Here is a 26,301-nt window from a genome sequence, read left to right on the forward strand (position 1 = left end):
AGACTTTTATTTGTTCTCCCTGGCTGTGAGTCAAGAAGGAGAGGGGCAAGGAGAATTTGCCCCCATTCCACAACCATTGGTTGATCTTACATGAGATGCAAATATATTCCAGACTTCTCAAAGTGCATTATATATGTCTATTACTCTATTTATAGACATTTGATTAAAGATACACATATCACACAATAACCTGCTTTGAAAACTTAATAATGTTTTAAAAATATCTTTCTAGGGGCAGCCTTGGTGGCTCAGTGGTTTAGCGCTGCCTTCAGCTCAGGGCGTGATCCTGGGGACCCAGAATTGAGTCCCACGTCAGGCTCCCTGCGTGGAGCCTGCTTCTCCCTCTGCCTGTGTCTCTGCCCTTCTCTCTCTGTGTCTCTCATGAATAAATAAATAAAATATTTTTTAAAAATAACAAATATATAAAAATATCTTTCTATATCATTAAATATTCTTTACAACGTTATTTTTATTGGCTGTATAGTATTCCATATTTTAGTTAACCAGTTTTCTATGGGAGGACATTAATGTTATTTCCTTTACTCCAATTTCCAAGTGCTAAATATTGCTGCACATATATTTTAGAGCTCAAATACACATATTATTTTAGAAAAAAAATACTTGAGGAGCACCTGGGTGGCTCAGTTGGTTAAGCATCTGACTTCAGCTCAGGTTATGATCCCAGTGTCCTGGGATTGAGCCCCGTGTCAGGTTCCCTGCTCAGCAGAGGAGCCTGCTTCTCCTTCACCCACTCCCCCTCCCAGCTCGTTTTCACTCTCTCTCTCTTGCTTACTCTCTCAAGTAAATAAATTAAAAAATATATATGTATATATATATTTGAATAGGGAAATTCTGTGTGGGAAGGCAAGTGCATTTTCAGTTTTTGATCCCTTGAGACTAACTGCCCTCCATGAATTTGAGAGTCCTACCCAAAGTGCATGATACTCCCTGTTTTCCTAAAAATTTTTGAGGAAGAACTTTGAAAAGAAAAAGATAAACCATGTGTAGGGATGATTATTATGCCATATGGAATAGGGAATGCAGAAATGTTGGGGGTGGGTGGGAGAGAGACAAATCTTTGTGTGTCTAACTTTTGCCCTACAGCTTTGACTTTAGAATTAATTTTTCTAAAAAAGGAGAGACAGAATGTTTGGATTTTTTAAGTCAACTTTGCTTCATTACAAGCATAGATTATGTGCAAGGTTGGTGGGCAGTCTACATGGTTAGAAGAAGAGGTCTTGGACTTAGATCACACTGATTTACGTAGCATGAATGGGGTAGGATGGGGCTTTGGTCATTCTCCCCATTTCATTATAAGGAAAGAAACACTGAATTGTAACAGCAGTTCTTTCTCTAGGAGCTTGGGTAGTGCCATAGGGGAATTCTCTCCATTCCTCACCGTGGCATCTGTTTTACTGTAGGAGAGAGAGACCTCACAGAAACCATACTTCTGAATAGAAAATCATGAGAACCAAGGTCAGGACAATTATTAGGGTAAGAGTTAGGTTTCTTTAGGGTCATATTCAGAAAATGGCTTTGCTGTCAGATTGGAGTACTTCAGGGAGGTGTGAGGTATCAAAGGTATTTTTTTTTTTCCTGCTCCCAATGAGCAATGAGAATTTTGGTATGTGTAAAAGTGGAGGTCCCAGCAGGAAACTGGTGACACATTCAAATTGATTAGCTTGAAGTGAGGGATTATTTGGAAAAGCATGGATAGGATATGGGAAATTCACAGGGGATAATCTGTACCCTGAGACTACAATAGTAATAAAGAGATAGTTAACCACTTCAAGGACTGAAGGGGAAAGAGAGGGAGGCGTTTACCAGGACCTTCTTGTGGTAAGCAAGAAGGGATTGTGGGATTTAATAGAAGGTACAGCCAATTTACAGCTACCCTGTGGGGACAGAGTGTAGGGAGTAAATATCCCAAGCTCACTCTCCTCCCTCTTTCTATCTCTTTTGATCTTCCCCCTTGACCAAATGTACCTGGAAGCCAGAGGCAAGGAAACCCTTTGGTGTAGTTTGTCCAGATCAGCCTCTTGCCTGAGCATAGGGCAGGATAGAGACAGGTGGAGCTTGGAACTCTGGGTAAATAGAAGGCAAAGAACCTGATGTGGCTGCATGGATTACTTAATCTTACTGTTTCCTCAGGCAACGCACTTTGGTTAATTTTTTATTTTTAAAGATGTTATTTATTTATTCATGAGAAACACACAGAGAGAGGCAGAGACACAGACAGAGGGAGAAATAGGTTCCCTGTGGGGAGCCCGATTCAGAACTCGATCCCAGGACCCCAGGATCACAACCCAAGCCAAAGGCAGACACTCAACCACTGAGCCACCCAGGTTTTCCACACTTTGGTTTAGACCTGAATCCGTGAGCATCATGAACTTATAGCCACATGATACGATTTTTAAAAATCTAGTGTCTAATCAAATGCCAACTCTGGAATATTAGATGGGAAGTAGATGATTATGTGGCCGATGCAGTGGCACATACCTGCACCACATACCTGACAGATTCTTTCTAGATTGCTTTAAAAGCTCCTTGAAGATTTTACCAAATTTCTAGACTGATTGGACATTCAAATAATTTCTCCTGGGTCCCAGATGATAAATGAACTATGCCAAGGAAAACAAAATATTGATTTCATTTTTAAAAATAGAAGAGAAATGGTTTTTACATTCACCCCAAGGCAACCCATCCAAGAGCAAAATGAGCCTCATTCTCAGAAAATTTTCTTTTAAATCTAACTCAATTTTCCAGAGCCTCAGATTCAATGTGGAAACCTGTTTTGTTTGGTTCAATGTAGTTTCATGTTGTTGTTAATTTAGTTTTCCTTTGTTTGCATACTATGAACCATTTGCTAATTTTTAAAATGTTAGGATATTTGACATAAAATCTGAATTCTCACTTCTTTTGAAACATGAAAATGTGACCATATTGGACTTTTATTACCATGTAGGAAAAAGCTTTTGGAGCCAAGAATGGGGTTTCCCTCTTTATCTGGTGCCTCCCCACTTGTTCCTGGCCATCACTCATGTAAGGGGTTTGAATTTTCAGTCTCTATAAATTCCTAGGTCCCTGCAAAGAAAGCACAGTCTCAAATAGTTTTATTGTTCTGTTCTAAGGAGAATTCATGGACACATACCAGATATATGGGAAGCCCCTAAAACAAGTGGCTGGAAATGGAGTTACTCAATATTTGTGGAATGGGTGGACGGATGGATGGGTGGATAAATAAGTCAATGTTCATTGAAATCGCCTAGCCTCTGTTTCCCATTTTATAAATCACAGGTAAATTCTCATTAGCTAGTGGCAGCAATATCTGATTGATTAGGGAACCATCTTTGCACATGATGAAAACCCTATGCTCTGCCACTGGGATTCTGGAGCTGTCCAGCTGCTGTGTGGGTCCTGGAATTCTGAGAATCCCCAATGAGATATTTTTTCTCTAGATTATAACTTTCTTCTCAGGATTTAAGTATTATTGGTATATAGACACCAGAGTTTAGGTGATCTAAGAAACCATTAATGGTGTGGCTTTTGGAGCTCTGAAAGTTTACATTTCCTGAGTGTCTTCCGTGGGCAAGACATAGTAAGTACCCTGCACAAATTATTTATCCTTAGCAAAGTTGTATAGGACAAAGTTTCCTGAGTGATGGAATTGGGACTTGAACCCAGGTTAGTCTGAGGCTGGAGCCCATGGTTTTAACCTCTATGATGGCATTTTGTAATATATGTATGCATATATTACATATATTACATAAAATAGATTTTAGATACTTCACCAAGATTATTCATTTTAGTGGTTCTATGTTTGCTTAAATATATATTAGAACAATACTAGTTTTTAATTTAGGATAATATTTGAATTTAGAAATACCTTAATATAGGTAAAGATATTTCCAATTTTAAGAAAAATATTGAATATATAATAGTACAGCTGGTACAAATATGGCAAAAACCATGAGGGTGGGACAGGATGGATGATGTTTAGGAAATATTGCTCTATGCCAAATGAAATATCCAAAGGGACTCAGAACCCGTAAGTCCCACCTACCTCACCTGCTTCCCCTAATTCTTGAAGCCTGAAGGATCTATAGCTCTTAAGCTATTGTTAACTGCTGTGTTCTTTACATGTTTTTCATTCTAGGCTAGTAAGCTAATCAACTGTTAAGAACTAAGGGAGTCCTAAGTGGAAGAGAAGTTTCGACATGGGAATCAGAGGAAATAGTTAACTATAGATAGGTATACTAGTTAACAGGACTCATATTCAGCATGGGTTGCACCTTTGCATTTTCAACTCCTTTTGATTGCCTTTCCTTAAAATGGCAAGTCTTTGCACCTGAGTTTGGAAGAAAGGTTGAAGATGTGATAGTATGATCTGACCCCATACTTGAGAGATGGTCACTAAGATCTCTGTCACTCTCTCATTCCCCTACCTGTAAGAGTTTCCAGAGAGGACTCTGTTCCTAACACATAGTGGGCACTTAGAGAAATGAGCTAATTTTTGTGAAGTTCTTACAAGTGTGCTGGGACATCTTAGTCACCATATTTGTGTTTGTTATTATCTTTAGTATTATTAGAATAGTACATTGATTGAATGGGTTAGAGCAGAGGAAGTAGAAAAAGCACGGTTTTCAGAATCCATGGGAATTGTGTGTTAGGCCTCTGTGTTACCTGCTGTATGTACGCTCCAGCTTCTTTGCCCTGTTCTCTGTCCTACAGTAACAAGATCCTGGGTCCTCTACTGGCCATTTGAATCTGGCCATTGGAGGGCATCCTGGCTAGAAATCAGAGGGAAGGAGAAGAATGAGGTCAGGATATTTGTTCTTCTGGCTCCCTCTCTGAGATTTCCTGTGCCCTTTACCTGAAGATCAGTATTTCTTTCTCAAGCACCTGTTCTGAACAGTTCTCTTTCTGAGTTCTCTTTATGACTGCCTCTCACCCCTTGTTCCTTGAGACCTAGGGATAATGATGGCTTTGTTGATTTATGTTGATATTAGATCTGGGGCCTTGGCGGAGTTCCTCAACTTCCTTGGGCTTAGTAGCTTTATCTACAAAACAACTAAGCCAGGGTCTCAAACTCAGATGTCAGGGACCAGGCAAGTGTCTCAAATGAGTGAGGTGGGTCTGTACCCAGCCTGAAGCCTTTTCTCCATTCCCACCATGATGCCACGCAAGAAAGCAGGCTCAGGTGACTAGACATTTTGATTTGTGAAGAGAATCCAGAAATCCAGCTTGTGGTATTAAGTTTCTTGATCTGGAAGTGTTGGAAACTAAGTAAATGTTAATTTTGAAATATCGGGCAGGCTGCAATTTGGGTTAAGAGTTATTGAAAAGACCACAGGTAATACATACAAGGCAATGTTTCATAGTGGGTTTGGAAAACAGACTCTGGAGCTTCACTGCCTTGGTTTGAAGGAAGGCTGTGCTTACTAGGTGACCTTGGACATTTTACTTTGCTTCTTTGAGCTTCAGTTTCCTCACCTACAAAATGGGGATAATCTCAGACCAGTCACATAGGGTCATAATGAGGATTTAAAGAGTTCACATTTGAAAAGATTTAGGAGAGCAATACGTAAAAACCACTACATAAGTACTGGTAAATAAAAATGAATAAATATGATATGGTTGATGTAATGCTTGGCATATTGGAGATTTTCTGTATATGGGAGCTTAAGCAAATAAATGTCCAGGTCTTAACTATGGGAATATGAACACAAAGTTTTCCAGCCTCTTGTGTATTATTAAGTTAACATGCATTTCCAAAATAATGGAAGCTTTTAATTTTATTTCTCCCTCCAGAATGTTCTATTTAATGCCAGTTGCCTTGAGTTAGTGGTGTCTGACTTCAGAGGTCCTCATCAGGGTACATTGATACTCAGCCCTAAGATTGTTCTAATAAGCTTTATTGACTTGCTGAACCTCAGAGTTCTTTTTATTGACATGCAGTGTAAATCATTCCATCTGACATTTGAATGTCCTTTCTGAGAAACGTGTTAGACCTTACATGGGTACTGAGCTCCTGATGATGTGTGCATTCCTTAGTCAAGCGTGCAGGGCCTTAGATGAAGATATCACACACACAGCCTTGTTTTAAACTAAGATTGGATGGGGGAAAGGCCATGAAATTTTGTTTTGTGGGGGAAAAGAACTTTTTCTGAGCTATGGGAAAGGTGTATGTTTTAATGGGGCTATAGTTATTTCCTCTGCCTTTAGAAACTCTTAAAAGCCTTGGGATGCGTGGGTGGCTCAGTGGTTGAGCGTCTGCCTTCAGCTCAGGTCATGATCCTGGGGCCCTGGGATCAAGTCCTGCATTGGGCTCCCTGCAGGGAACCTGCTTCTCCTTCTGCCTATGTCTCTGCCTCTCTCTGTGTGGCTCTTTATTTAAATAAATAAATAAAGATAAATAAAATATTAAAAAAAAGAGAAACTCTTAAAAGCCAAGAGGTCATTGCTTAATATTTGGTGGCTTGAGAAGAACAGATAGTAATACACAAGCTCTCTTTGCAGAGAGGATCATGTGACTTTGCATTCAGAAACTTTTTGTTCAAATTTATTCTTGAAAAGGGGAAGGAAACACACCCTGCAGCTGAAATTTTCTAATACAATAGCCATTTAAGGAACCATCATGCCTTCCAGGAATTCAGTTTCTTGGATAATGTTTCATGAGCCCATCTGGACACTCATTCCTTTCCTCAGTCATTCTGCCAATGTTTATTGGGCATCTGCTACGGGCCAGGCACCTGCTAGTGCTGGGAGTACATTGACAAATGTGACAGTGTCCCAGTCCCTGAGATGCTCATGATCTACTTGGGAAGATATGAAATTGATCATTAAAATACAAGGCATTAACTGTTACAATAGAGCAGGGGTTTTTAACTTTGGCACTGCTGACATTTGGGGCTGGATCATTCTTTGTTGCGGGGGCTGCCTGTGCACTGTAGAATGTTTAGCAGCATCCCTGGCCGCCACCCACTAGATGCCAGAAGAATCTTCCCTCCAGGGATGACAACCCAAAATGTCACTAGACATTGCCAACATCCCCTGGGAAACACTGCTGCCCCTGTTGCGAACCACTGTTAAATAGAGACATTTACACAATTTCTTGGGAAAGGAGCAACTGATTCATCTAGGAGAAATGGGGTAAGTTTTTAAAAAGGATGATGGCATTTGAGCTGGGTCTTGAGGTAGAAATATGGCTCAACAGCCAGTGAAGTAGAAGTTCAGCCCTTCAGGCAAACGGGATACAATATTATGGCAGAACATAGACCATTTAGAGAACAATATGTAGTTCTTTGTAGGTGAAATTCTACTGCATAGCAGATGAAGCTCTAAGGGCAAGCTTGGGCCAGTTCACGGAGAGTGTCATGTGCCGAGTAAAGATGATTAGACTTTATTCCATGGGTAATGGAGAAGAAATGAGCTTATTAATTAGATAAGTGGTGTGTAAATATTTGTGTTGCATGGCTTATTTGATAGTTTGTTCAGCACCTGGTAATAGCATCCCCATTTTCTTTGGGGTAATTACCTGTCTACCACTCTGAGACTGGTGGTTTAGGTGGGGATGAACACATACTCTGGTTCCATTGATCTGGCTAAACAGAGCACTGGTATCCACCTCATCATGTGATTAATTCAGTGGTGGGAATGTGATCTCATCCAGGTCAGTGGGGACACATTCTAGCACGTTCTAGCATTCTCCTTCTGCTGGGGTTACTAGTTTGGTAGAATATTACCTTGAAGTCTGGACTTATTGGAGGACATTTTGACATAGCAATTAAAGAATGTGCGAAGGAGGACACCAACACAGAGCAAGGTAGGAACAAGAGACGAAGAAAGAATGATCTTCATTGTTTGAGCATTTGGTTCCAGCCATGCCTGAAACCAGTGTGCTTTGGAACTTTTATCCACTTGTGTAAATAAATCACATTTCTAGTTTATACTGTGTTGAGTTGAGTTTCTGTAACTTGGAAGGAGAAGAGAGAGGCTTGACCAAGTATTTAAGACACTGTTTTTGGATATCTAGAGAATGGAGTGTGGGCAGGGAAAGGTTTTTCACAAGAAGACCAGCTAAGAGGCTAGTGTCCCAGTCCAGACAAAAGATAAGATGCAGTGAGTGGAAATGAAGGGAATCTAAGAGAACTGAAGGAGGAGATAAGAGTTTCTATCCGACATGTTGAGTTACATGCATGGCTTGCAAGCCCCTCACTCTTGACACTGATATATCCTTTCCTCTTATGTCTGGACCATCCATTTATGATTATACCTTCCTGGGAATGGGTTTATGATAGTCAGCACCTAAGATGGCATTAAATTATCCCTCTCTCTTGAAACCCACATTCTTGTGTAGCCTCTTCTCTGTAGGTATAGGCTGGACTTTTTTTTTTTTTTTTTTTTAAGGCTGGACTTCTTGATTCACTTTGAATGTGTGGAATATGATAGAAATAATGAGATATCACTTCCAAAACTGGGTCATAAAAAGACATTGACCTCCCATTTGGGTGCCCCTTTTCTTGCTTGAGAGAAGCAGCTGCCATGTTGTGAGCTGCCCAACTGAGAGGCTAGGAACTGAGGTTGAACACCAACTTACAATTCTTAGTCCAGGAACCTTTGAAGAACAGAATCCTTCCAACAATGACATGAGTGAGTTGTGGAAGCAGATTCTTCCCTAGTCAACTCTTGAGACAAAACTACAGCCACAACTGATAGTTTCAGCCTTGTTAGAGACTAAGCCAGAGATGCCCATTAAGCTGTGCCCATATCCTGATTCAGACACTAGGAGTTAATATTTTCTGTTCTGAGCTGCTAAATTTTGGAGTAAATAGTTATGCATTAAGAGATAAATATTGCAGTGGGATTTCATTCCTATTTTATGATATATACATGGTAGGCAATCAATAAATACTTGTAGAATAAGTTAATTGACTCATTATAAACAGCAGATCCAGATGCTTCGCAAATAGCCAGATGACAATGGTATGAGGGTACTTGAAACATAGGGATGGAGACTCAGTTGAAAGGTGAAGGGTGCAGAAACCCTTGGGATCCAGCAGCAGTGGGGACATAAATTCTTGGGGTCTGGCCGCTGGGGGGACCTGGCATATAGGAAGTGACTATAGAAAAGTGTGTGAAGAGTGGGATGCATTTAAGGAGGGTGGTGTCTAGGCAGAGTAGATAGAAAAAAGATATCATTATGGAGCAACTCAGAGGAAGGAAGATGCCAGGAGGGAGAGTTTCTGAAACCAAAGAGAGGTGTCAAGGGACTGTCAACACGTCAGATGATGAAGAGATAGCAACCAAGATTAAGGACTTAATGTGGCATTGGGGTGGGGTGGGGAGGGCAGTCATCAGTTAAGAAGATGCTGACGTCATAGCTTCAATGGAGTTGTATTGAATAGAAAAAGCAGATTACAGTAGGTCATTGAAAAATGGAGAAATGAAGGTGATAAACATGGTTAGATTGGCAGTAGAGGTAGAGACCAAAGTGCACTTAAGGTTGAGGAAAAGTTGAGGGAGGAGGATTAACATAAGTGAGCTTCAGCATATTTACCTCCTGACAGCCAGGAGAGTCTGAAGATAGAGCAGAGGGAGCGATTAACTGGTGGAGAAAGATCCCAGAGGAGGGGTGGAAAGATGGAAGCAAGGCACTCCAGCAGGGCATTTAGCCTTGGCGCTGAGAAGTGTGTTCAGATAAGTACTTACATTTTGGTTCAACATCTGTCCTGTGCTGTTCTGTTCTGTATTCTCTGTGAACTACTCCAGAAAAATGTGGTCGCTTTTATTGCCAAGTTGCTTAATTGCCTTACGGAATAATGGCAAGCAAGCTAGTCTTGGAGCTTTTGAACACAGAGACGAATGAAAGCAGGAAGAGGTAGAGAAATCAAATAGACTGATGGCCTTTTTATTGACAGTCTTTCGAGTTGGTTGCCCTTTCTTTTGTCAGTCTAGTAATGGTTGCTGACATCTGCAAAATACTTTTTAAACTAAAAATAAAGAGGAATGGTAGAAAATTCTACATGCTATCATCAGGCATATATGGTTCGTGCTTTGCCTTTTTTCCCCCTTTTGTTTATTAATAAAAGAGCTTCTCGTGCAAATGTCAGGTCCAGGCCATTCTTCAACATTGCTTCCAGGATTACTACCACTTCATAGTGTCTAAAAACGACCTACCAAAAAGGAATGATGGTCTACTTTATTTGATATACTTAAGTCTACCACCTAAAACTGCCAGTGCATTTTCACCTATTTATGCTTTATCCTCACACTGGTGAGTTAGGTAGGGCTTTCTTGCAATGAAACTGGTTCAGCAAACCTTGACTGCCTCCATGCTGCCTGCCTGCGTCAGGAACTGAAGGCTCCTGAAGCCCAATTTGTTTATTCTCACTAATGCATTACATCACTGTTTCTTAGTTTTACTTATGGCTACAGAGACTCCAAAATGGCACTTCCTGAGTGGTCCCAGGGGCTCCTTGCAAAATACCTGTAGATTTTAATATATTCATGGTGCATAATCAGTGCTTCAGAATCTTGCTAACAATTACCTCTTTTCTGTGAGTTTGAGAGCACAGCAAGCAATCATGTTTTCAAAGAGAAGGGAAATACCCATGCACAAAGCCCTCAGATCTTTCAATGTTGAATTCCCATTCTCCCCCCACTTCCAACCCTATCCACAAGTCATTCTGCTCTTGGACTAATCACACAGGTACTTGGAACACCTGTGGTAGGAATATATGGCGTGTGTGTGTGTGTGTGTGTGTGTGTGTGTGTGTGTGTATAATTTGAAAAATCAAACTTCCAGGTCTCATACCAGGCTTTGTGAATCAGAATCTCTAGAATGGTACCCAGGATCTGAATTTTGGTAAACATCAGAGAGAATTTTTCTATATATCCTGGTTGGACAACCACAGGGCATTTGGACACTGGATCAGTGGAGCTTCCTAGGTAATGAAAGATACAGTTTCTTTCCATTTCTATAGGGCACATAATTGCACCTGCAAAGCCAGTAAGTCCCCTTCTTTCTTCATGGGCTCATTGAGAATATAGAAGGGACTGTCATTGCCCCACACCCTCAGACCCCCGTCCCCAAGTGTTTAGCATTACATACATGCATTCTGGGCTTCCAAAGATCAGTGCCACTGCCTAAGGACTCTCTGACTACTAGATTGCACTATTCCTGTGTGCAAGGAAGGCTGAAATGGCATTGGATTAACACATTACCATACTCAACTAGCCTGTAAGCAATGGCTGACATGAATAATTGTATAAATACTCAAGCTTCTTTCACCCCTGGGTGGAATAGCTATAGGGGGCATTTCTACCCTGGCTTCCAGAATTCTTAGTAGGAATAATTTCCAGTTACTCACTGTGATAACTTGCTAGACAGTACACTTTTTGTTGGCTCCTGTCCCTTCCCTAACTTACTTTCCTACTCCCTGGTCATCGTTTCCTTGGTTTGCCACCCAAATTTATACATGCAATCAAATACTTGTTACAGGGTCTTCTTCTGGGGAAATCCAAAAGAGTATCTGTGGATTAATGCAGCAGAGCATTTTAAGGCAAACCTAAGGTAATGGTGTGGGGAAACTCAAAGAAAGGGAAACCAAACAAGGTGTGGAAGCATGTTTCATGGAGGAGAGATTGCTTTTTACCAAATGCCCAAACTGTATCCTCTAGTTATTTATATTCAGAATCCCAAATTTTAGCTATTTTCTGAAATTTCCTCATTTTAACTACTATATAGTCTTGAAAGATATTCCCAGTGATTCTTTTTAATTTACAGATTTGTGCCTCTTAATAGAAGTATAAGGAATAAATAGAAATAATAAACGTATAAATGGAGAGTATAGTAATGCATACTCTGACCATGATTTACAGATATTTTACATCTCAGAGCATCTATAACCCACCAGTAACCACTGCAAATGCATATTCTTCCTCGTAAGGTTGCATATTTCATTCTAAATGGCTTAAATATCTTTGCTTATCCATTTGTAATAAAATGACTAGGACTTAAAATAAAGTAAGTGCATTTGAAAGAAATCGATTGTCAATACTCTGTGCTGCTAATACATGGAACATTTTTCCCCCTGAGGTGTTAGTACATTAAGGCAAAACTATTTATGTTCTGATTATAAATTCATTAACTATTTACACCTCATTGACTTACAACTTTTATTTTTTTCCTAAGTCTCACTTTTAACCTTCATGGTTGACTTTACTGGAATTATTCAAAGCAAGGTTTACTTTTTTTTTAAAAAAATGTATATTTTTAGGGGTGCCTGGGTGTTCAGTCGGTTAAGTGTCTGCCTTTGACTCAGATCGTGAGTCCACCAAGCCCTGTATCAGGGTCCTTGCTCAGTGGGAAGCCTGCTTTACCCTCTACTCCTTCCCCTCACCCCCATGTTCTTTCTCAAGTAAATAAAATCTTTAAAAAAGTATATATATATACATATATATAGCTTTATACACATATATAGTTTTATATATGTGTATATATACATATTTAGTAGGACTTTAGAATATGTACACAATTTTTTCGTCTCATGGCCTTTGGACCTCCTATACCTAAAGAGAGATTCTGGAGATACAGTGAAGCATGCCATGACCCTGAAATCAGACTCCTAACAATTTAAAAATGAGATTTTGATCTTGTTGCGTTTGTAAACTTTGAAAATTTGTCTTTTTCTTCCTCTGAGCCTCTGTTTCCTTATCTGAAATATGGGAATAGTAATGGTACCTACCCTACAAGGCTGCTCTGAGGCTAGATGTCATGTTTGAGGTGAGGCATAGAGAAAGTTCTCAAAATTGTTTTTTGCCCCCTTCTTTTCCCTCAAGTTCTAAGCAGGCATAATTACTTATTACCTTATCTAATGGGAGAATAAAACTCCCAATTCACCATTCAGTCCTAAGCGAGTGAAATTGGCAAGCACTTTTTGCTAATGGCCACTCAGACTCAGAACTTACTTTTAAAGCTGGAAGAAAGGAGGTTATGGTCAGCTCTGCACAAATTGCCTCGATGGGTCATCGAGGATTGTGGTGATTTTGTTCTCTTTGTTAGTTTAAGGCAGTCTGCGTGTTGGCCAGAAGACTCAGCCCAATATGAAAGCATCTAGAGAAGTAAGATGAAATAGTCAAAGTGCAGAAAGCGACAGAATTACCAAGACCACATTGCATTTCTTTAAGTTGACCCTGCTGGATAGCTGTTATGTGGAAGTCCCCGCTCATTTCATCTGAGCAATTCCTATGTCCAGGCTTGATGCTGAGGGGCTTCTTGTGGGTTATATCATTTAATACTTGACACCTTGGCCTGAATCCTAAAACAACAACTTACTAGATTGGTAAAGGTGAGCAAGTGTCGTCATTTATCTGGACCTCAGTTTCTTCGTGTGTAAAATGAGGATAATAATAAAAATTAGTTAATGGAGTTGTTATGAGGGGTCTGTGAGTTTATGAGTGGAGGTTTTGACCATGATGCTTGGTAGATAGTAAACCTGAGTAAATGCTAATTGTTATTACTGCATCACTGATACTAATAGCAGCAGAAGTAGTACTATCACTATATTGATGAGGATGCTTTAGATCATTGGACCTCAACTTGGATGATTTTTGCCCCTCAGGGACAGAATGGAAATATCTGGGGATATTTCTGGTTCTCAAAACTGGTAGGAGGGGAAAGGGGATGTTAGGGAGTGCTACTAGCATTGAGTAGAGGCCAAGGATGCTGCTAAACATCCTACAGGACACAGCCCCACCACCACAAAGGGTTATCTGATCCAAAATGTTAGTAGTGCCAAGTTTGAGAAACCTTGCTTTAGGCCACATGTAATCTTAAACAAGCTGACAAAGTAAGAGAATATGTCATCACAAGGAACAGAGAATGCAGCTGTGTGGTAGTTTAGACTGTTCATTGACTTAATGGCTCCATAGCCTCATAGATGTTCCTGGTTCTCTATTCTTTCTTGCTCTGTCATCCTCAGGCTGGTAGTAAGGTATAAAAAAAAAAAAAAAGTCTTTTCTTTGGCTTTTATCGGGTCAAGAAAAATGTTTGCAATAACCACCTTTTCCCAGATCAGTTGACATGGACTCTATGATAGTTCCTGGACTAATCACTTATAAAGAGCCTAGAAGTATTATGCTTGAGGATGTGGGTCAGATTCAATATCCTCTGTATTAATAGTTGCTAGTATATATTAATTATGTTTTCATTATTTTTATCATCGTCATCATCATCCCTATTTTTTTCCTTTTTTCTATTTCACAAAAAGGGAAATGGAGGATTAGTGGTTTTTTAAAAAAATCTTGCATAGTTTACATTGCTATTAAGTGATAGATATACGATATGAAAAAAAAAAACCAGAATCTCTTACTCCAGAGCTTTATCTACTTTTTTTAAAGATGTTTGATAGAGTATCTTTTTTTTTTTTTTTTTTAACAGAGAGAGCACATGTCAGTGGTGGAGGTTGGGGGAGTGGGGAGAGGGAGAGAGAGAATCTTAAGCAGGTACCACGCCCAGCATGGAGCCATCCTGGGGCTCCACCTTATGACCATGAAATCATCACCTGTGCTGAAATAAGGAGCCCAACTCTTAACCCACTGAGTCACCCAGGTGCCCCAACAATGTATTTCTTAAAGATATACCAAATGACAATTAGCCCACCTTAAACCAAGGACACAGCTTAGTCTTTATTCTCATTATTGGCCAAGCATTTGGAAATCTTTGTTTACTTGCTTCTGACTACACTCAAACTATTTGTTTTCAAAATGCTTTTTATATAAGCAGGCTCCCTTTCCTGCCACAGATCACTAAATCTCCCTTTTTATTTTTCTTACTCCAAGACCAATGGACTAGGAATCCCTGCTTTCATGACTGTAAATCACTGACATGATGCTAAGGTTATCTAAATGGTCTGAGTTCTAGTAAACAGAAAGATAAGCTGAGTCATGATTTATGCTTCATGAACACAGCTCTGATACAAAACAGACTTAATTTTGAGTCCTGGCTTAACTATGCACTAGCTCTGTGAGCTGCCAAGCCATTGAACTTCCCCCTTCTTTTGGGCTTTAGTTTTCTCACCTATAAAAAGGAAAACATAGTGGTACTTACACCTAGAGTTGTACTGTGAGATTAAATGAGATAATACAATTAAAGAGCTTATATAGTAAATGCCACATGCTTCTTATTTCTATTGCTATTCTTTTCATCATGATTATTCAAAATCTTTTTTTATGTTACTATTACTGCTATCATCATCATCCTTTGGGGGATGTAGGCAGGAGAGAAAAAGGATGAGCCCAAAAAGAAGCAGAAAAACCATTATGTTTACCCATTCCAAAGAGATTTTTAAGCAGTGTAAAGTTTGTATCTTTTCAGAAAAAGGAAACTCATCCTTAGACACTGGATGGCTCATTCTCAGTATTAAATGCTTTGGTTAATATCAAACTCCTGAACTTCATGATAGATCGTGAGTTAGTTCAGCCAATCAATAACTGTATATTGAGTATCTGCCATGTGCCCAATGACTGAAGGGAGAATAGAGAATATGAGGTGAAATCCATTCCCCTGTGGTCTTCAGACTATTTAATTAGTTCATTAGTTGACCCAGACTGTGATAAAGCTTTGAGGTAAGCCTGAAGCCTGAGAACTTGTGGGCAAGGCAGGTCTTACGGAATACTAAGATAGTGCAAATAATTTTATTGAATCAGAGTCATTTTTAGATACATTTGAATATAGTATCCTCTCTTCAGTGACTGCTATTGAAAAGTGTCTTTTGGGAAGAGAAACAGAAGGATGCTTGATTACTTCAACTATTTTTAGTTTGCTTTTTTCATCCTTCTCTTATCCTAATATACCACTCATCATCCTAAAAATCCTACAGTACTTTGGAGTAACCTATGAATCCCTAGAATTCACTAGATGTTTACAGTGATAATCTGGAAAAGTCCTTGAGCAAATAGTAGATAACAGTAAAATGATCATTGAAGCATCAGTGAAGGCAGAGCAATGTCCAGGCCCTAAGTACTGGCATGCTTTAGAGTCATTCTCTCAAAATTTGCCTTTTGGTAAAGCAAGCATGCCTTTTGTTTCAATTCAGGGCCCTTTATGAGCTTGCCCAGCCTATATCTTCACCTTTCTCCTTCACTACCTTGCCTTCTGTACCACATGCCAGACCCTTGTATTTTAGCATGACTCTACTTATATTGAATAGATTTTCTGTTCCTTAAAGGAGTTATACTCCCTTTTGCTTTGGACAGTCTCTTAAGCTGTGTTCTTCTCCAGGAATATCCTTCACCCAACATTTGGGGTAATTCCTACTTATCTTCTCCATTTAGAGGTGATCTCCTCTAGAAAGCTTTGCCTGACTTTTCTCTCTCCCCCGTGTCTGGCTATATGTTGCTGTTCAATATGCACCGAAATCTTTCAAAACTGTTGAAATCACTTATTTATGTATCTACTTATCATATTAGAGTATAAACTCCTTAAGTGCAGAGACTGTCTGGTTTATATAGGAAATGGTTTACAGGAGAGACTAGCCTTAAGTAAGTAAGACACATGTTTGATGGCTGGAAGAATTAAGGACTAAGTGAATGGTTGAACAGATTTATCTCAACCCACTTCAAAGAGGTCATCCCATTTAGACGGTAGTGACCGTAAGGGAGAAGGAAGGTTCACCAAACATTGATTGAGCTTATTATTGTTGGGCCCCAAGCACTGAGGAAAACTCCTTGACATCAAAGACCTTTCAGTCTAATGGAAGAGAACATTTACAATAGGTGAAGACAAATGATATAAAATTAAATAGAGGTGTTCAGAGAGTTTAAAAGAGAGGCACTGGTCTTATCTCTCTGTGTGTGGGGAGGTGAGGGTTGGCAGGGAGAAAGGGATGCCCAAATCTAAAATCTAAAAGCTACATATAAACTATCCAGGAAAAGAGAATTTGTAATTTTCCAGGTTGGAGAAGCAGCGTATGCAAAGGATTGGAGACAAACAAGAGAAGATTATCCCCAGATCACCGGGGATCACACCATAAAATGAGAGCCAGATAATCTAGAAGTTTGTAACCCATGTAGAAGACTGTTACTTTATCTCAACGGGCTATGAAGAACTATAGGAAGATCCTAAGTTTGAAAGTGACAAACGAAATTACACTCTAGATGGATCTTGAGCGCTTTGAGCAGTGTTATGCACTCTCAGCCAACCATGAGGCTAAAAAGTCGTTCTTATCTACCAGCTTTATGGAACACGTTTTGACCTACGCTTAGATCACAAATTGCAAAGTATGTTCCACGTCCAGTAGGAGGAGCCAAAGTCTCCACGTTCTTTACCACCACAGCTGGGTAGGTCATGGCCTTGGGATGTCCCAGGGACTCTCTCATTCAGCAACTCTCATTACCTAAAAGTGGCTCAACATGGAGGAATGATAGAGAAACTCTGCCTGGAATATGAAAAATCATTGTGAAAAAGAAACGAATACTATCCAAATGAATAGCGTAATAGCATGCTATATTGATCTTTACTCTTAATTTAGTTTTAGATTGTAACGAATGTCTCCCTCACTCATATTAAAGCTTTCTTAAGCCACAAGGCAACACAGGTACCAGTGAGTCATGCCTGATTCTCAAACTAATATATCTAAGCTTATTTCTACTCCAAAATAAGTCAGAGTCGACTCAGACTGACCTTGATTTTGAGAGAGTTAAATATGTTTTATTTCATTTCCAACAGAAAGATATATATTAAAAATAATAATAAAAGCACTCAGTGATTACCCATTTTAATGAAACAACAGCCAGTGTTGTTTTGTTTTGTTTTTGTTTTTGTTTTTTTTTGTTGTTGTTTTTTTTTTTTTTTTGCCTTGAATGATTGTATTCATTTTTTCCTCTTCTGGAATAAAAATGAAGGAACACAGAAAAACAATTCCTGTTAGTGAATTTGCACAAAACATTATATTTCAACAGAACTTCCCATTAACTGCCATTTATTTCTTCTCTCATTATTGATAATTTGCTTTTAAATTGAGAATACCTTTTTTACAACCCATCTTATCTCCCTGCACGGCTAGACAATTACATTTAAATTCGGTGGTTTTCCCATTGTAAACAGTTTCTGGAGGAAATGATTACAATGTTACTAACCCAGATTTATGGCTTCATTGTGCTATCAGTGAAGGATAAGAGACTAGTATATAGGGGGAAAAAAGTTGTTTACATACAAATATATTATCATCACAGAGAGTCCTAAGGAAGCAGATGGTAAAACCAACCCAAATTGTAAAATCATGTACTGGGGCCAGTGACAAAGATGCCTTTCTGGATTTTGCAAGCATATTTTCTCAAATGATGATAAAATAATATATGTTTTTAAAAATTTCAGTTGTCGTTAGGAGTTTCCTTTCTTTGTTTTATTCTAATGTTGGAAGAAACCCTCACCTGACAGGATTGCAGAGGAACTCCAGTAGAGCCTGCTATTCCTTAGGCACTAGGAAACACTCAGGTTACAAAGCAACACATGCAACATGGTCTCCACTTTTGGAAATCTCACATCTTACTTGGAAGAAGCCATACTGCAAATGCAAAAACAATGGAAGGGGTGGGCAGGAAAATGAACCTGAGCCTCAGATCAAGTGTGTACGGCTAGAATCTGGCCTTGTGCAATCCCAGTTGCCCCCTAAAAGGCAGGGTAGGGCAGGGGTACATCCCATGAAATTAGGAAGACCTGCCCAGAAACCCTGGTTCATTGCTCATTGTGTGACCTTCAACAAATTATCAAACCTTCCTGTGCAACACAACCCTATAGCCCTCAAACCTTCCTGTGCAACACAACCACCTAAAACGTGTATCCAAAAAACAAAACAACAACCCCCAAACAAACAAACAAACAAACAAGCGGAGGAGTTTCTGGCTCATTGAGTCCAGGGTGGGCCCCAGAGAAGAAGCGGCATTGCTTGAACTTCTCTAAGCACCTCATTGGGGAAAGGGTTAAACCTGCAGTACCTACTTTCGCAGGTTGTTGGGAAAATTCAATGTGAATGTTTCAAATAGCATCTGGCAAAAAAAAAAAAAAAAAAAGTAAGTGCTTATCAAGTAGTAATTTATTTAGGAGTCACAGGGACTCTGACACTAAGGCACCTGCTAAGAGGACAGTCTCTAGACGCGTCCAGAGTTAGCACCCAGCGCCGGGATGAGGCGGCCTGCGAGAGGCCAGGGCAGGGGCCACAGTGCATTGACTTCCTGCGGGATATCTGGCCGGCCTAACTTTTTGCTTCTCAGCTAGGGCTCCATCTACGTCCTGCCGCTAGATTTAGATTCGCTAGACAACTTTCCCACGCCAGAAGTTGATGGGTCAGGAAGCCGCCTCCACTTCGCATTTCTCGGGGCATTCGTCTATTCTCCCTGCGGTGGTGGGGGGGGGGGGTGTGTGTGTCAAGATGCAAGGAGGCGCTGGTGCTCTGTGAGCTAGACTACTTTGGGACAAGGACCTGGGGGGACGCAGAAGCTTTGGGCTGGCTACCCATCCTCTCCCCTCTCACCCTTTCACCTGTTCAGGCCGGGAGACCTAGGCATGGGGTCACCTGCAGACCCCGGCCCTGCGCTCCGCTGCCTGCTGGCATCCGGGGCTGCACGCGTGACAGCAGCAGCGGCCCGGGCCACGGGAGGGGGGACGGGGGAGGGGGCACTCCCGCGCGCACCGGATTATTTTTGGCTCCGCAGCCGGGGCTGCTTGCTGCCTGCCGCGCGCGCACTCACTCTCCCTCGCACACACACTCACACACAGACACGCGCGCACACGCACATACACATGCACACATTTTCTCGCCCGCTCTCCTCTCTCTCGCCCTGCTCTCCTTTGTTTATTTTCTAACCCGTATTTCTGTTTGAAGATCTTTTCGCTCCGCACCGCCTGCGTGCAAGCGCTCCCGCGGGCGGGCTGACCGGGCGCACCCCGCTGCCCTCCATCACCCCAGCCCTCCTCCCGGTCTCCCCGAGCGCGAGCGAACGCGGGGGTTTGAAGGTCACCTCCTTTCCAGTCCCCGTGCGAGCCGCGCCGCCGCCGCCGCCACCGCCTCCAGCTGGAGCGGGCGCTGCCCTGAAGTGGTTCTCAGGGCCCACGGAGCCCCGGGGTCGGAACGGGTGGGAGCCCCCGGACTCGCGGAGGGGAATCCCAGCCGCTGCGCCCCAGCGCCCCCCCAGGCTGTCCTCGCGCTGGGGCGGGGGCGCTCGGCCAGCCCCGGGGACAGCAGAGGCAGCTGCGGCCGGACCCACGCGTGCGCCCCCGGGACAGGAGGAGGAAGGAACGAGCGAGGCTCCCCGCATCTGGAGGGGCTGGCCGTGCGCCCCGCCCCTGCGTCCAGAGTGCCAGAACTCCCAGGCGGAGAGCGGCGGAGCGGACGCTGCCTGGGCGCGGACGCACCTCGCGCGCCAGACGCCCCAGCCGGGGCCCCCAGGACCCGGGCTGTCCGCACCCACTGCGCCCAGCCCGCTGCCCAGCCAGGGGCGCCAGGGCGGGGCTGACCTGCCCGCGAAGTTGCGGACAGCGTGGGAGAAATCAGCACCCCCTTTCGCCCCCTCCGGCTCATGGTGAGTGTGGCCGGGGGTGCAGAGAGCGCAGGGGCATTGGAGGGTCTGGGGACTCGAGCGGAGGGCGCCTGCAGCCGGGCTCGCCGGGAGTTCTAGGTAAGTCCAGGCGGAGTCACCGCCCCTGCGTCTCCCCTTCCCCCAAAGGGTCCCACGGGGGGTGGGTGGGTGGGGAAGAGTTAGGTCCCCGAAAGCTGCCCCCCACCTCCCCCCCCAAGCTCCAGGCTGGACGCGCTGGACTGGGAACTTTTTCTGTGCAATGGAGAGATCTCCGTGTAGGTCCCCGCGGGGGGCCGAGGTGCTAAGCCCCTGGTTCCCCTTCCGTCCCCCCACGCCCTGCTTTGCCCCAGGGCCCCCCTCCCGAGCGCCAGGGCCGCCTCGCCCGCCCTCCCGGGAGCGAGTCCCAGGTGCCGGGAGCGGCAGGAACCTGCCTGCGCACTTTGCGTGGTGTCCCTGGCCGGAGCCCCCGGGTCGCTGCCTCCTCCACCGCCCTTCTGGGGTCTAAGGGAGGAGGCGCTTCAGTGGCCCGCGGGGGGGGGGGGGGGGGGGGGAGGGCGGTTTCAGAGGCGCGGAAGCCCCTGGCGGAGGCGGGACCGGGAGGGTCGCTGATCCCGAGGGAGAGCCTCGGGGTTTTTGGTAGTGGCCTAAACGGCCCCTGGGATGTCGCTGCGCGCTCAACCCTGGGGAAGGGGGGCAGCCTGGGAGCTCGGGACTTGTAAACTCCTGCCGCACCCCTTAGGTCCTCCGACGTCTGCGATCACTCAACCCGGGGTGTGCGGTTGCGGGAGGGGAGGACCCCCCGGCGGTGGTGCATCCAGTGGTGTGGGAGCGCAGGCGGGGGGGGGGGGGGGGGGAGGGGGTTCCCCCCTTTCCGCTCCAGTTTCTCGGCTCCAGGGATGGAGGTGAGGGCGGGGTTAGCGGGGCTTTGTTTCCACATCCCTGCCGCCGGGGGACCACCTGGCAGGGATGCTCCTCGAGCCTCCAAGGCTCTAGGTGCTGGGGACCAGGTGTCACAGAGAGCCTGGAAGCTACCTGCGGAGGAAGGCAGGAGGAGACCCGGACACCCCACCCTGCCAACTCTGTTCCCTGCCGCCAGGGAGCTGGGGACTCTTCCCTGTGCTCCGGCGGCGGGGGACCAGGGGGCACCTGCCTCCCCAGGAGCGTGTATGGGCGGGGCTGCTCACGTGTTAGGAAATCCGTGCCTGGCGCTGTAGGGGATTGGCACCCAACCGGGGGTCTTCTCGGTGGAACTTGGAAAGAAGTGGGGGAGGTGTTGCGGAATAGCTTTGGGCTGAAATATCATGCGCCATAACTTGAGTTTTATTCTGTGACACTAATGATTATTTATTTATTTATTTACTTACTTATTAATTTAAACCCAGTGCGCCCCAGCTGGTGATCCCTTCTAACCCCTGTCCTAGTTCATCTACTTTTCATTTCCCATTTATCTTCTTCAGGGGAGGAAGAGAGAGAGAAAGAGAGAGAATGAACCTGAATCCTTTCAATTTTTAAGTGACCACTGAGGGCCCGGCTGGAGACACAGGCAGATTTATTTTTGGCCAAGGTCTTTTTTTCTTCAGAGGCAGAGGACCCGGGGCCTTTAAAGGGTAAAGGTGGCTCTGGCCTCTGGCTGGGGTTGTGCTGGCAAAAAATGGGGCTGACTTCAAAACTTTCTGCTTTTTGAGGGAAGCACTGGGTCTAGAGGACTGGGTTTTCCCTAAGTTAACTCATGGTTGGCTTGGGTTAGGAAGAAATAGGAAAAGAAAAGGAAAATTGGTAGTTTTCCAGAGTGTTTTAAGGTTTCTAGAGAGTAGAGCTTTATGGTGGAGAAAAGTACAGCCTGCCCCCACCTGCTAGCTGTGTGACCTTGGGTAGGTTACTTAACCTCTCTGTGCCTCAGTTTGTTTACCTATTAAATGGGAATTTCAGTGGCCGTATTGACCCCAGAGGGCTTGAGGGAGAATTAAATAAAACAATAAACATTTGGAACAAGGTCTGGCACATGGTAAGTACCTGCATAATGTTAGTTTTTTTTTTTTTTTTTTTCCTTAATCAAGTAGATTACTCCATATTTTCAGCATTATGACACCTGGTGGGATAGAAGGGGCAGGCATTTTCCCTGACATACACACATACACACTTTTCCTTAACAGATGACATGGAAACAAAAAGGGAGGTTAATCATAAAGAGAGGTTGCTCAGCAGAAGCCTCAGTCTCTCTGAGATAAAGTCTCCTCTTCTGTTCCCTCTCCTCTAAGGAGGGTCAGAGACAGGCAGCCCATCCCAGACAGGCCGGGATGCAGCTTGGTGAACTTTGATGCCATCCTCAACAAACACAGATGCCCTGAAATTAAGTTTTTGTAGCATTTGTACATTTCTTCTAATCAAGAGAAAGGCCTGCTTCTCCTTAGCCTCCTGGGATGGAAGCGTCTTCTCAGTAAATCTTACTTTCCTCAGAATACACTGTCTTTTTAACATCACCCTGTGATCCCAGAGTTTTCCACTCAGAAACAAGCCAAAACGTGGGTCTGAGCAGATTTTTCCTCCTGGAATTGACCCACTCTGCTCTATTTTCTCTTCATGATAATTGATGCTATTTTTTTACCTACTCCTCTAAGGTCTGAGCACAGGCCTTTCAGACATCCTCATGTCTCTGATGACTTTTTTTTTTTTTTTTAAGTTAAACCTTTTCAGTTCAAGTCATACCAAATCATTATAGTTTATAAAATCCCTTTCAGATAAGATTTTTTTTTTTTTTGCACCCAGAAAATTGGGTCTGCTCTGTATAAATATGTCTGGCATTTCACCTTTCCAAAAATTAGACCATTTTATTTGCATCCTTTAAGCTGATGTGTGGAGTAATGAACACATTCCAAGAGGGAAATCGGATCTGACACAGAAAATACTTTGGGGACGCAGCGATTTCCCAGTGGCGTGTATGAAGACTATTGAAATCCAAGTGCATTTGCTCTGAAGGACACAGGGCAGCCAGTGCCGCCTTCGCCACCCAGCGTGAGAGTTACAAAGTAAGCACGCTCCATAAACTAATATGGGTGGACTTTCCTAAAATCATCCGGTAATTTGTCACATGCACATTTCCCCATCTTGCCTGAGAGGAAACTTTGTTATACCAAAGACCTCAAACATGGAGACGATGTTTTTAAAAGGAGTCTTGTGGCTCTCCCTAATGCCTACCTCCATTATTTAAAATACTGCCTCAGGGCACACGTATAAATATTAAAACTTTAATTAAAGAATCAATCAGTGAGGGAGCTACAAAATGAGGGGCACCCAGCCACGTTCAGGTTACTTCAACAGAACATGGTTCTCTAGATTGTAAGGTCCGAGGGGTCTGATGGAAATGACACATGGAGTTTTAAGGAAAGACCATCGTGTTTTGTATCTAGAGTTGCTATGAGCACCATCATTCCCCTTGGTTTGTTATTGGTCACTAGACACAGGAGATGGGGGTGTGTGTTCCCTGCTACTACTGACTTGTGTGTCTGCGTAGGGGAAGGAGTGCCTAATGCAATGCTGCGCATCAGACATTCTGCTCAGGGAGCGAGGCCAACGAGAATGTTGTTCTTTGGGGGCTTTTATTGTCATGAGGAAAGCCAGACAAAAAGCAAATGATGGAAATGTGTTTTTGTAAGGATGATGACAAGGAATACAAAAATTATAATATGATAGTATGATAGAGAGTGACTTGGAAGGGCTTTCCAAGGGAGAGAGATTTGAGTGGAGGTATAAATGAAAAGAAGTAACTACTATGGCTTAAGCTATACATTCATCCAGTGAGTATTTATGGAGCATCTCCTATGTGCCAACCACGGTTGAAAGCACTTGAAATACACCATGATCAGTATATAAAGATACTCCTGTCGTGATGGAGTTTCCAGTCTAGGATAGTGAACCACATGAAGAAAATTTCAGAGACAGGGAATAGCAAGTGTGCAAAGGCCCTGAGGCAGAAGCAATGATAATATTATATAGATCAAGTGGACTCGTGTAAGTAGGTCCTTGAGCTTTGGTAGGGGGTCCGGATATTATTCCAGTGGGAAATCATTGGAAGATTCAATGCAGAGAAAGGCCATGATATATTTATGGCTTAAACATTGAGGAAAACACAGACATTTCTGAGAAGAATAAATAAACAAGCCTGCTTTCCTGGCCAGCCGGCTTTTGTGTCGAAGTTCAGATTCATCTCTAGATTTGGCCTATAGACTTCCCGGTATCTGGAAGGGTCAGCCCCACAACATCCAAGAAATTAAACTTTGCTTTATCCCCCTCTCCTTTGGGAGAACAAAGGCTTCCTTTCGAGGGGAAAGATTAGAGGGAAAAAAAATAAAACCCCTTAAGTTTCTCAGTAGTACTCATTATGTGTGGGTGCAACACCGAGCCAACGTCTGTATACCTTGTCCACCTTAGTTCTTTCTGCCTTTGGATAGGGACACTCCACCACCCCCTTCCTCATCCCACAACCCACATCTTCTCAGTGGCTTGGTGGCATCTCTCCTGCACACAGATCCCCTTCATCGATCATCTATCCCAGTAGGTTTCCTTTCAGATTGTGGCCACGTGTCTCTCCCTGCACTGGTGGGTGAGATGTGAGATACTGACAGGAGGATGGGTGTTGCTTTCTGAGAGCTCTGAGTACAGCCGACCTCACCCATCTTCGAGGCTCTCCTGGCTTTGGGAGGTGGAGGTGTAGTGGGATGGAGAGTTTGGACATCTAGAACTTTCTTCCCACATTGGGACCTAACACCTGTCTGTCCCTTATGCACAACCCTGGAATCCTGTCAGTGTCTGTTAGATACGCTGTGACAATAAGAAGGGTATATGTTTTGAACACTTCCTACACAGTACAAGCTGTGCTAAGTACTCTGCTTGCATTGCTACGGATTGAGCTGTGTTTTTCTGGCACATGATCATCTCCCTCCCTCACATTTTACCTTGTTCACTCCCCAGTCATCCATCAAAAGTCCCTTGCTCAGGGGAATCCTCCCTCTTTCCCTGTGTGGATTCTCCTTCCTAACAGTTATCCCAGGGGCAGCTTTCTGTGTACCCAAGTGATCCGTTTTATCTCTTTCTCTTACTGTACTGAATGGCAAACTCCAGGCGGGCCAGGCACACACCTCATTCAGACCTCACTGCATCCTCAGCATCTAGCCTGGTGTGTGGCACAGCGTAGATGCTTGATATGGAAATGAGGCATTATTCTATTTGATGCATCTAACACATCTTGAGATGGATTCTCTTCATATCTCCCATTTTGTGATAGATGGCAAGGTATAGGCCAGGCTAAAGCAATTTGTCTCGGGACACCACAGCAGGTAAATGGCATACCCAGGACTTTGAACCTGATGGTCTGAGTCTGTAGCCCATGATACTAATCACTGCATGCTCTGCCTCCTTCCCTGCCTTTCTTTGTGAGATGCTAGGGAGGGAGGAGGTGGTGCAGTGCACAGGTTAGGGGATTTGCTGTTTAGCTTGAGTTGCTCTGAGAAGTGATGCTGGGTCAATCAGAGGGACAAAAAGAAATCAGGGCACCCGTTTCCATTTGCCACAATGTTTCTTTTTTGTTGTATAAGAGTGGCCTGCATTGGTGTCCTCTCTTTCTTACTTTGCTATTCCTTTCCTTGGATCCTGAGAACTCTGGGCTGCCCACAGCACCTCTTGCCCCCGTCCTCAGGCTCAGGCTTTCAGCATGATTTTGCAGGG

At 43.3% G+C, this 26,301-nt stretch overlaps 1 protein-coding gene across 16 annotated transcripts in view; it reads left to right on the plus strand.

The window, feature by feature from the left end:
* The window catches only part of RBFOX1 (RNA binding fox-1 homolog 1), a 2,033,710-nt gene that overhangs the window by 585,340 nt on the left and 1,422,069 nt on the right, over positions 1 to 26,301 (plus strand). The window contains exon 1 of one of the 16 annotated variants that reach the window (XM_072835701.1): positions 19,732 to 20,583. The exons of the other annotated variants lie outside the window; for them this stretch is intronic. Within the exon in view, the coding sequence (XP_072691802.1) occupies positions 20,581 to 20,583 (3 nt within the window). The 5' untranslated portion in view covers positions 19,732 to 20,580. Of the gene's footprint in view, positions 1 to 19,731; positions 20,584 to 26,301 lie in introns of those variants that run through there. 16 annotated transcript variants of the gene reach the window in all.

This window comes from Canis lupus, chromosome 8 (assembly GCF_048164855.1).
Source record: "Canis lupus baileyi chromosome 8, mCanLup2.hap1, whole genome shotgun sequence".
Classification (NCBI taxonomy): Eukaryota; Metazoa; Chordata; class Mammalia; order Carnivora; family Canidae; genus Canis; species Canis lupus.